Source organism: Anomaloglossus baeobatrachus, chromosome 12, assembly GCF_048569485.1.
Source record: "Anomaloglossus baeobatrachus isolate aAnoBae1 chromosome 12, aAnoBae1.hap1, whole genome shotgun sequence".
Classification (NCBI taxonomy): Eukaryota; Metazoa; Chordata; class Amphibia; order Anura; family Aromobatidae; genus Anomaloglossus; species Anomaloglossus baeobatrachus.
Genome location: NC_134364.1, coordinates 27,104,341 through 27,117,044, shown reverse-complemented (window position 1 = coordinate 27,117,044; position 12,704 = coordinate 27,104,341). Strand labels below are relative to the sequence as shown.

Here is a 12,704-nt window from a genome sequence, read left to right as displayed (position 1 = left end):
TGGGTTAATTACCCGATGTGTACTCCGGCTATGTGTGCAGAGAGCAGGGAGCCGGCACTGGCAGCGTGAGAGCGGTGGACACTGGTAACGAAGGTAAATATCGGGTAACCAAGGTAAGGGCTTCTTGGTTACCCGATGTTTACTGTGGTTACCAGCGTCCGCAGAAGCCGGCTCCCTGCTCCCTGCACATTCAGTTGTTGCTCTCTCGTTGTCACACACAGCGATGTGCGCTTCACAGCTGGAGAGCAACAACTAAAAAATGGTCCAGGACATTCAGCAACAACCGGCGACCTCACAGCAGGGGCCAGGTTGTTGCTGGATGTCACACACAGCAACATCGCTAGCAACATCGCTGTTGCGTCACAAAAATCGTGCCTCAGCAGCGATGTTGCTAGCAATGTTGCTTAGTGAGACGTGGCCTTAACAGTGCATTTCACAAACTTTACTTGCCTATATTTCAGAAAGTATACATCCGATCTCACAACTAAAGGTATGTATTGAATCAGCATGACAGCGCCAGTATAACACTGGCTTTAGTTTATATAGGAAAATCCTGGTGGTTGGTCCTCTTTAAGCCCTGCAGTGACTGCCTGCTGGAGTTTAGCAGATTTTTCAGTTTTACGTTTATGCTACACAATCTATATAATACTTTGACAGTACAGAAAGGCATAATAGGGTTATAGTATATTGTAATACAACAGCCAGGATAATCTCAGACTATCATGTTTATCTCATTAATCCATGTCTACAGTCTATATGCATGTGCAAGTAAATTTATGCATGAATTCCCATCATCCGCATACATGATGCATGCATCACTTATGCATAGATTCATCTATGCCTTTCATGCATATATCAGACATACACATGTAAAGCAGTGTTGAAAAACTTTAGTCATTGCCACATACTGGATTTTCTCTCCCTGCCTATCACAAGCAATTACCTGTACACCTGTCATTGGTGAAAACATCTATATACCACTGTATACATATATATTATTTGTTTTTGCAATAGGTCATATCTTATAGTATTTCATGTAACAATTATACTAAATAAAAATATATATTTCAGGGAAAAATCTAATTTTTTCATTGTTAGACCTTTTAATATGAATATATAGGAAATGGTCCACAATGCCATTGAATAGCAGACATGCTGCACATTGTCTGTCCTGTATTGTCATCTATGGCTTAGCATTACAGGCGAATCTCGCTTTCTAAAGGTGAAACGTTAGGTGGCATCCCTCAATTGTAGCAGCAAAATATTAGGGTTTTTTGTATTACAAAAGTTGAAATTTGCAGTGACAATTGGCTACATAGATCGAAATGCTACACATCAGCACCGTGGACCAATTTTCACTGCAGATTGCTATTGTGTGTGGATGACATTTAGTAAATCACCATCCACTTTCATAAACTGCAGGTTTTTTTCTGGCTAAAATTTGAAAAGAAAATGCAGAGCACATTAAAACATACCCTTAAGGTATACCCTACAATGTGGACCTCAGACCCTTAAAGGGAACCTGTCAGGTGCAATATGCAGCCAGAACCGCGAGCAGTTCTGGGTGTATATTGCCAATCCCTGCCTAATCGTCCCTGTATACACTAGCCTAGATAAAAGAGATCTCTAGAAAAAGTATTTCTAAAGATCTTTTACCGTATGGTAATGAGCAAGGGGACTAGTCCTCTGGGCGTTAGTTCCCCGGCCAGTCGCCCCTGTGGGTGTGCCAACATGCTAATGAATCTGCAGCGTCAGAGGATGATCGCACTCAACTCTCCCTCACCATCTCGTCTAACCCCTGGACTTCAGCTCAGTGCGCATGATCCTGGACTTCCGATTATGCGCACTACATGAGTTTGAAGCCGTGACGTGTACACCCGGCTTCATAGTGTGCATGACCGGACCTTCGGGGTCATGCACACTGAGCCGAAATCCAGCATTGGAAGCGTTAGTGGCGGAGAGGCGAGTAAGATCCTCAGATGCTGCACATTCATTAGCATGATAGGATGCCCACAGGGGCATGCTAACATGCTAATGGAGCCGACTAGCCAGGGAACTAACGCCCAGGGGACTAGTCCCCACGCTCATTAGCATACGATATAAGATCTCTAGAAATACTTTTCTAAAGATCCCTTTATCTATGCTACCAGAAACAGTGACGGTTAGGCAGGGATTAGTAATATGCACCCAGAACTGCTCATGGTTCTGGGTGCATATTGGACCTGACTGGTTCCCTTTATGGTGTACCCTACAATGTACCCTATAATGTGGACCTGGTATCCTTAAGGTATACCCTACAATGTGGACCTGGGATCCTTAAGGTATACCCTACAATGTGGACCTGGGATCCTTAAGGTATACCCTACAATATGGACCTTGGACTCTGAAGGTAAACCCTACAGTGTGGACCTCAGACCACTAAGGTAAACTCTACAATGTGGACCTCGGACTATTAAGGTAAACTTTTCAATGTGGACCTCGAACCCTTAAGGTATACCCTACATAGCTTACAATGTGGACCTCGAACCCTTAAGGTATACCCTACATAGCTTACAATGTGGACCTCGGACTCTTAAGGTATACCTTACAATATGGACTTTGGACCCTTAAAGTATACAGTACATACCCTAAAATTTGGACCTCAGACCATTAAGGTATACCCTACAATGTGGACCTCGGGCACTTAAGGTATACGCCACAATGTGGACCTCGGACCCTTTAGGATAAACTCTACATACCCCACAATGTGGACTTTGGACCCTTAATGTATACCCTACAATGTACATACCCTACAATGTAGACCTTGAACCCTTAAAGTATACCCTGCAGACCCTACAATGTGGACCTCAGCCCAAAAACAGCTGTAAAAGCCTGCTATAAAGTTAGGAGGCAATAATTAATTCTGTTTTGTTTTTTGCTTCAATATTTTGTGACAAACTGCATTATATAAGAACTCGTGTTTATAAGTTTGTTTAGTTTTGAAATAACATGGCTTTAGGCAAGAACAAGTTCTCAACATGGTAAAAATGCAAATTGCAACATTACCACCGCATAGCATAGATACAAAGCGGAGAGCTGCATGTCAGGTTATTCTGTAGCACAGATCATTCACAGAAGGACACCCAGATCCCCTAGTAAGCTTCAGGCTCAACAGTAATAACAAAGAAAGAAATAGGACACATCTCTGGGGTCTAACCTTGGCAGATTGTACAAGGGAGCCATGCGGAAGCACGCCACAACAGCCCTTTTTCTCTGCTTCGATAGCAGCTTGTGCCAGACAGCCTTCTTAGACCTCAAGGGCTGCTCCACCTGTGGGACATGTGCAAATATCAGACAGAGAATAATGGGTGGAATTTCAATTCGGGTTTATCTCTATGGACAGTCTAATGCAATTGACTGCAAGGTTTCCATGTGTTTTTTCTCGGATCTTTTTACCTGTTCAAGATGGAAGACGGCGGCTGAGATTTTCTGCACTCGCTCCACCGTCTGTTCAGAATCGCTATCCTCACTTTTTAGGATATCCTTGTAAAGATTCAGCTGCCATTTCACTGCAGGGTCTTCGGACTGGCAGAGAGAAAATAAAGACAAGGTCAGTAGCCAAAATGTGGAGGACGGGACGAGGCCATCTTAACTACAAATTTGCTATCATGAATTAGCTCTAAATGAAGGAAATCAAGGATAATTTGTACATTATGAGGGGGGGGGGGGACAGCAAATTAATTGGACCCAGGTGTGTGTCAACACAGACATTTAAAATCAGAGCTGCTAAAGTGATGAGCACTCCAACAGCACCCGGCACAGGTCATGGAGTCGCCGTGAGAGGAAAAAAATCATGTAAATGAATGATTACAAAGTGTTTAATCATCTCTGCCGCTCATTCAAGTGGCGCTCTATAATAAACGTTGGCAGACATGATGAAAGACCGATGCCCAACTAACACAGCAATGCCAAGAAGTGCTGAGAAACAAAGAATAGATGACAATCTTTATAGAGAATAAGCAAATATGAAAATAGTAAATAAATGCTCCAAGTAGATCCACTGTTATAGCCGGTGCAGGGCTTTGAGCATGACTGACCACCTCCAGAGAGAACCCCTGCATCACCTTATTCCTTAATCACCATATTGTTATTATGTGCTAGGCGTTCTGGTTGCATATCTAGAATCCAATGCGCATGGCTTTATACCCGTTAGCACTGAGCGCCTTTGACGCAGAGTGTATGCGTCTCGGCTTCAAAGACGCTCACTGCCTACGATTGGAAGTCGCTCGTACTTCCGTTCACGTGGACTACTCCTCTCCTACGCTGGGACACATACACCCGGCTTCTAAGGAGTGCGCATGATCGGACGTACGGGCTACTTCCAACCATAGGCAGTGAGTGTCTTAGAAGCTGGGACGCATACACCTGGCAATGCTAATGAGTGCAAAGCTGCGCGCATGCACAACTTTGTATCGTGTTAACCTGATGCTGGGCATTGTAAAGCAGATTATCACGCCCACAGGGACGTTGATTGCAAGCTAAGTGGGCCAACTAGCCAGGGAACTAACGCTCTTGCGACTAGTCACAGCCCTTATTAGCATCTCATAAATGATCTTTAGTACTTGTAACTAGTGATGAGCGGGCACCACCATGCTCGGTACTAACTAGTGATGAGCGGGCACTACCATGCTCGGGTGCTCAGTACTTGTAACTAGTAATGAGTGAGCACTACCATGCTCAGGTGCTCGGTACTTGTAACTAGTGATGAGCGGGCACCACCATGCTCGGGTGCTCTGTACTTGTAACTAGTGATGAGCGGGCACCACCATGCTCGGGTGCTCTGTACTTGTAACTAGTGATGAGCGGGCACCACCATGCTCGGGTGCTCTGTACTTGTAACTAGTGATGAGCGGACACTACCATGCTCGGGTGCTCTGTACTTGTAACTAGTGATGAGCGGGCACCACCATGCTCGGGTGCTCTGTACTTGTAACTAGTGATGAGCGGACACTACCATGCTCGGGTGCTCAGTACTCGTAACTAGTGATGAGCGGGCACTACCATGCTCGGGTGCTCTGTACTTGTAACTAGTGATGAGCGGGCACCACCATGCTCGGGTGCTCTGTACTTGTAACTAGTGATGAGCGGACACTACCATGCTCGGGTGCTCAGTACTCGTAACTAGTGATGAGCGGGCACTACCATGCTCGGGTGCTCTGTACTTGTAACTAGTGATGAGCGGACACTACCATGCTCGGGTGCTCTGTACTTGTAACTAGTGATGAGCGGACACTACCATGCTCGGGTGCTCTGTACTTGTAACTAGTGATGAGCGGGCACTACCATGCTCGGGTGCTCTGTACTTGTAACTAGTGATGAGCGGACACTACCATGCTCGGGTGCTCTGTACTTGTAACTAGTGATGAGCGGGCACTACCATGCTCGGGTGCTCTGTACTTGTAACTAGTGATGAGCGGGCACTACCATGCTCGGGTGCTCTGTACTTGTAACTAGTGATGAGCGGGCACCACCATGCTCGGTACTAACTAGTGATGAGCGGGCACTACCATGCTCGGGTGCTCAGTACTTGTAACTAGTGATGAGTGAGCACTACCATGCTCAGGTGCTCGGTACTTGTAACTAGTGATGAGCGGGCACCACCATGCTCGGTACTAACTAGTGATGAGCGGGCACCACCATGCTCGGTACTAACTAGTGATGAGTGAGCACTACCATGCTCAGGTGCTCGGTACTTGTAACTAGTGATGAGCGGGCACCACCATGCTCGGTACTTGTAAATAGTGATGAGCGGGCACTACCATGCTCGGGTACTCGGTACTTGTAACTAGTGATGAGTGAGCACTACCATGCCTGGGTGCTCTGTACTTTTAACTAGACATGAGCGAGCACTACCATGCTCAGGTGCTCAGTACTGGTAACTAGTGATGAGCGGGCACTACCATGCTCTGGTGCTTGGTACTTGTAACTAGTGATGAGTGGGCACTACCATGCTCAGGTGCTCAGTACTGGTAACTAGTGATGAGCGGGCACTACCATGCTCTGGTGCTTGGTACTTGTAACTAGTGATGAGTGGACACTACCATGCTCGGGTGCTCAGTACTCGTAACTAGTGATGAGCAGGCACTACCATGCTCTGGTGCTTGGTACTTGTAACTAGTGATGAGCGGGCACTACCATGCTCGGGTGCTCAGTACTGGTAACTAGTGATGAGCGGGCACTACCATGCTCTGGTGCTTGGTACTTGTAACTAGTGATGAGCGGGCACTACCATGCTCAGGTGCTCAGTACTGGTAACTAGTGATGAGCGGGCACTACCATGCTCAGGTGCTCAGTACTCGTAACTAGTGATGAGCGGGCACTACCATGCTCGGGTGCTCAGTACTCGTAACTAGTGATGAGCGGGCACTACCATGCTCGGGTGCTCAGTACTCGTAACTAGTGATGAGCGGGCACTACCATGCTCGGGTGCTTGGTACTTGTAACTAGTGATGAGTGAGCACTACCATGCTCAGGTGCTCAGTACTGGTAACTAGTGATGAGCGGGCACTACCATGCTCAGGTGCTCAGTACTTGTAACTAGTGATGAGCGGACACTACCATGCTCGGGTGCTCTGTACTTGTAACTAGTGATAAGCGGACACTACCATGCTCAGGTGGGAAGCTCAAGCATTTTTCCAGAACATTTAGCCTCTCCTGCCTCTTCCTCCTCAATACAAAATTATTAGGAAAATGACAAATATCATGCTGATAAACATTATTTACTGTATATAATATTGTTCTCTTAGTGTATGTCCATGTGCTTGTGTATTGGAAAGGATTCATTTTATTATTTCCATGTTTATACCTTTTCGACCACTTTAAAAAAAACTAGTAATTAAGTTAGTAAATGTAAGATCTGCAAGGTAAAAGGACAGGTCAATATTAGGTGATATTCTCATCTTGTTATGTATATGTTGGAGATATACATTGGAAGCATTTCTAAACAAATACCGTACCATTCCATAGAGCACTTGTCCCTTTGGCATAAGCTGGCTGGGTATATGTTGGTTGTTCTACTTTTTGACACTATAGAAAAGCATTGGTGTATTGAAGCTGTGTAGCCAATATTTAAAAATGCTGTCCCTGTATCCATTTCTATAGTGCTTACTTTTTCCTGCAGGTGGAGGTTATTGCGCAGGTGTTCTTTAACTTCATCATCTGTATCTTTCTGTAATTAAAAGATAAAGCTTTAATTTACTAAACGTAATAGTCAAATAACCCTGTACTGCAACACTGACCTATGCTCACAATATTGTCAAAATTTTAGCCTAAATCGGGGGTTATACAAAATTGCATCTGCTGTGAGCCGTTTTGTATTGTATAGAAACCATCATGTCTTATAACTGATCGATGTCATAGGGCTCAGCTAACACTGATGGGTGGGAAAGTTTTACATTTCTACACATACCCCTGAGGCTGTTATTGGTGCATAGTTACTTCTTTGTTTGGGGTACTATATAAGCTGGTCACATGGTGTAATAAAACAAACTCTTAGTACACCATATTTGGCTGTACAGAACTTTCTCAGATTTCTCCAAGCTCTATCTTATTAATTTCTGCAAGGAGTTTGTATGTTCTCCCCGTGGTTGCGTGGGTTTCCTCTGGGTTTTCCGGTTTCCTCCCACACTCCAAAAACATACTGATTGGGAATTTAGATTGTGAGCCCCAATGGGGACAGTGATGCCAATGTATGTAAAGCGCTGTGGAATTAACAGCGCTATATACTGTAAATGAATATTTATTATTAATAGTAATAATAATAATAATAATAATAATGATAAATTGGAGTTCCAAGGACATAGAAGGAGTGAATTTCGCTCACACTGCCAAACATATGTAAATGAGGTGTTAAGATCTATCATCCGGACATAGAGCTCTCTAAGAATTTACCTGCGGGTATTGATTATTTTACATAGAAGGTGGCATTACCAGTGTGAGACATATAACGAACACAGAACAGTAGAACTTTGTCGATACAAACACAATAGCAGCTGCAGCTCTTACTCAGCTCTGCTCTATTGCAATAATATTGCAGCACTGTCTGTGAGATGGAGGCTGAAGCGGAGAGAAACCTGCAGATGTGTCAGTTATCACACACAGCTCTACAGTGAGGTCAGGAGAGCAGAGAGCGGCCATTATATATCACACTATTAAAATGACCTTGAATTATTATTATTATTATTATTATTACTTTGGAGTTCCAAGGGCATACAAGGAGTGAATTTCGCTCACACTGCCAAACATATGTAAATGAGGTGTTAAGATCTATCATCCGGACAGAGAGCTCTCTAAGAATTTGCCTGCGGGTATTGATTAATTTTCATAGAATGTGGCATTACCAGTGTGAGACATGTAACGAACACAAAACAGTAGAACTTTGTCAATACAAACACAATAGCAGCTGCAGCTCTTACTCAGCTCTGCAGTATTGCAATACTATTGCAGCACTATCTGTGAGATGGAGGCTGAAGCGGAGAGGAACCTGCAGATGTGTCAGTTATCACACACAGCTCTACAGTGAGGTCAGGAGAGCAGAGAGCGGCCATTATATATCACACTATTAAAATGACCTTGAATTAAATCAGCTCTGGAGGCAGGTTCTCAGGGAGATTTATGTCCGGTCCATAGATCTTAACAGATCATTTACATATTAAGAAAAACATGAATTCCTCTGGAATAAGACATCGGATCTCAGATATCAAGGTATCATTTTATTCAGCTTCCTATGACCTACATGACCATACAGACGGCTTAGGATGATTCATCATACTGACAGAATCCCTTTAATTTCAGTTGATACAAAGCTTGTTCTCACTGTACGAACACAAAGCTTCATCAGGAGCTGTCCATGGTTCTGAATAGGTACTCAAGACTTATGTCACATATTTTTCCTGCTAGACTAAAGAAAAATGAATTCATCATGACGATATCAGCAGATGAGTTTTTTAAGAGTTCAGACAGTAACCAGAATAAAGTCCTATCTCTGCGGAATCTGTGTAACCAGAGCAACCGCTGGCAATCAGCTTTGTCACACGGATATTACAAGGCAGCCCGTTATAATTCTTCTACTTTTCCATTCAGCTTATTTAACTAGATCCATTAAAAAAAGAATCCATCTCTGGGATAATAAAGTAAAAGACATAAATGTTTAATTATACAATACAAAAGGGACCTATTTATTCGACAAAGTCAGTTATTCTAGGTGTCCTTATGTATATAAGTCCTAAATCGAGTATCTGTCAGAAGAAAACCACAGTACAATGTCTCTATTTAAAAGCAGCTGTATAGGAATATATAGGAATACTAAGCCAGGGAATTATCCCTTCATAGAGATAGCAATGCTAATAATAATGGCATTTATGTGCAGTCAACAGCAATTCTAGAGATCATTTGTATATAAATGAATGCAACGGAACACGGTTTATTATCACACACATTGGCAGCCATTGTTATCGATGTAGGGGATGATGGAGGAATGTCTATGTTGTGGTACTTACAAGACTGTATCTGCTCTTTGCCAATGATACCAGCTCCTGGTCCCCCGGTGTGCACATGTTCAGCCCAATGGGTAACATCTTCTTCAGGGCAGCCACAATTAGGGAAGTCTGTATGGAGTAGAGGTCTCCTCGGCGTTTGGTTCTCTTCCTCTCCTGATCTTGCCCTCCAGACTAGAACAGTGATACCATCATGGCATGGTTAGGTTCTGCATTACACATACCAAGGGTTGAGACGGACTGTTATCTTTTAGGAGAATGCTAAAAGGTGATGTGAATCGTTTTAAGAGAGAAAGCAGAAATCTCACTTCTGTATCCTTAATACAACATAGCCAGGACTTCTCAATGGTCTACAAGGATGAGAATTAGCTTTGGAACGGAAGCATTTATGAAAACTGGAATCTTTTATCCTATACTAAGTATTTAATCACATTTTCTCCAAATTTGGGCTGATTTAGATTACCATTTTGTGTTGGGGCCAGTTTTCATAATGGACACCAGTATACGTCTGTGGTTCAGTAGATAACATGGCCTGTTACTAACGTAACGGTGAACACGCCGTGATGATTAGTCCGCTTTATCATGTACAAATTATTACTTATAATGTGAACGTAGGCCAATAAGAACCAGAACCCAGTACTTACCAATAGCGGATGATCTGATCTAAACCCCTGCAAATTCCCTGTCACAAAATTCACTCATTTCTATCTTAAATACAACCCTTATCTGAAATTGTACGCAGAGTTGGAATTTCCAAACTAAATGTTGTTTTGTAACGTGGACCAACATCGGATAGTCATACTTTTCCCCATGGTTTAGGTATGTCTTCTTCTGAATGAAGTACCAGAAGTAGTTACCAAAACCAAATCCTCCCCCTTCAATTTGTTCTCTGACATTTAAAAGGGGTTTCCCACAAACAAAAGTAATTTTAATCAATCTATTTTGGAATAATTATATTTTCCACAATTAGACGTGTTTTAAAAAACATTCCTGTGCTGAGATAATCTTATATATGTGTCCCTGCTATATACTGTGTAATGGCTGTGTCTGACCGTACAGGGACATGGTCTGATCATACCACAGCTCCTACAGTATAAAAACATTATAGCACGGAATCATAGATTCTTTTTGTGAGGTAAAACACGTCCCTGTTGGTAAAAAATGTTTAACTCACAGAATTATTTGTGATTCCATGATGTAATGTCTTTATACTTTTTGTACAGTCAGACACGGCCATTACTCAGTACATAGGAGGGATAAAATTTATAAGATGTCATCTGATTACAGGAACATTTTTTAAATCACATCCAATTGTGGAACCTATTATTATTCCAAGATCTATTGATTAAAATGAACTTTGTTCATGGGAAAACCCCTGTAATGTTATTGCGGCTCACTCATTCACTATGTTAACATACAGCCCTGTGCTTCCCTCTGCATTCAGGTGCTAAGTGTTGGTATTTAAAGTGGTTGTTCCCTCTCAATAAATAAATATCCTTGGCGGCAAGTTATATATATATATATATATATATATATATATATATATATATATATATATATATATATATATATATATATATATATAAAAATCGTGCTATACTGGCCTTCCCCAGGTCTACTGGCGAGTCTCTTCCACTGCTCCCTGTGTCTGGCATTGGATGTGGCACTAATGCCACTCAATAGCGAAGCAGCCAATCAGTGAGCTCAGTGGCTCTGCAGAGTAGATACAGCGCCACCTAGAGAGCCGCTGACCTCACTGATTGGCTGCTATGCTGTCTACGTGACATCAGAGCCCAAGACTATGCCATAAACCATGAGCAGCAGTGAAGACTTGTCGGTGGACCCGGAAAAAGGGGAGTCCGGTATGGTTTCTTTGTAAAAACCTGCAGCAGGGGACATTCGTTTACTGAGAGGGGACAACACTGTAAATGCTCAGCGCAAGAGAGCACACACCTGTATAAAAATGGGGAGCGACTACATCATTATTATTAGTTTAACCCAATAATGTGGTGTGGTTTAGGCAAACCGCTGACTCAGAACCGCTCAGTAATATTTAAAAATGGGTAAACGTATATTCAGTAAACCAGTATTGGTCCCATTTTCAAAACAATCTTGAGACTCAAGGGTCATTGCAAATTCTGATAAATAGAAAAAAAGCTCAAATACTCAGCACAGATCGCATAATGAAGACACACAGGCTGCAGCTAAGAACAATGAGTGAATGTGAGTCTACTATTATAGACCCCAACAATAACACGTTAATGTCAGATTAGGTTAAAGGGGTTCTTCAATGCCAGAAAAGCATGTTCAGTGGTTTGAAAAGGGTAAATAAATGAAGCTCAGTTGATTTGCTAAGCCAGCCCCCTTCTCATTCATGGCGGTCTCTAAATCAGCGGCCTAGATTAGCCAGACAGCCCCCTCCCTTTATACACATTGCCAACACACGGACAGAAAGGAATCTGAGGCAGTGATGATCATTTTTGGAACAATATGACCGAGGATTAAATCAGGCCACTTGAGAAGTTATGCAAAAGTTATATAGAGAGAAGATTAGCAACTTCATTTATTTTCTCATTTGCAAACCAATAAATGTTTTTTTATGGCATGGGAAAACCCTTTAATCTTTTTTTTTCTGTCTTGTGCATTGTCAGTATTGCATTAGTCAGATGAAATGCACAATTACAATATGTCTACATACCGTATTTTTCGGATTACAAGACGCACTTTTCCTCCCCAAAAATTAGGGAGGAAAATGAGGGGTGTGTCTTATAATCCGAATGTAGCTTACCGGGAGGTGGTGGAGAGGGGTCACAGGAGGCAGGGGAGATGCTGTGCTGCGGTTGCTGAGCTGTAGGCTTAGTGTGGGTGGCAGGCTTATTGCAGGCTGTGCTGGATGCTGTGCTGCGGGCAAAAAATGGCGGCGGTGTAATGGCGTCTGGATTCGGCGCATGCGCAGGTGGAGCGCTCAGCTTGAGATCTCAATCTGCGCACGCACCGCCTCTTTGATTTCCTGCAGCGGACTCAAGCAAAATAGCGCCTGGAGGTCCCGGCTTCTCATTGAGCTGAGAGCTTCATCTGCCCATCGGCGACTCCGGGCGCCATTTCTTTGAAACCCGCACCGCCGACAGTTTCTTGATGCTCCTCATGCCACACAGTGACAGCAGCCTCCTG

General features: G+C 43.2%; 1 protein-coding gene across 9 annotated transcripts in view; it reads right to left on the bottom strand.

Moving 5' to 3' along the window:
• The window catches only part of LOC142258359 (ryanodine receptor 3), an 847,167-nt gene that overhangs the window by 201,654 nt on the left and 632,809 nt on the right, over positions 1–12,704 (bottom strand). For all 9 annotated transcript variants that reach the window (XM_075330934.1, XM_075330936.1, XM_075330935.1 and 6 more), the window contains 4 exons: positions 9,537–9,707; positions 7,148–7,207; positions 3,436–3,564; positions 3,197–3,309 (listed from right to left, as the gene is read on the bottom strand). In XM_075330934.1, coding sequence (XP_075187049.1) covers positions 3,197–3,309; positions 3,436–3,564; positions 7,148–7,207; positions 9,537–9,707 — 473 coding nt within the window. The remainder of the gene's footprint in view (positions 1–3,196; positions 3,310–3,435; positions 3,565–7,147; positions 7,208–9,536; positions 9,708–12,704) is intronic.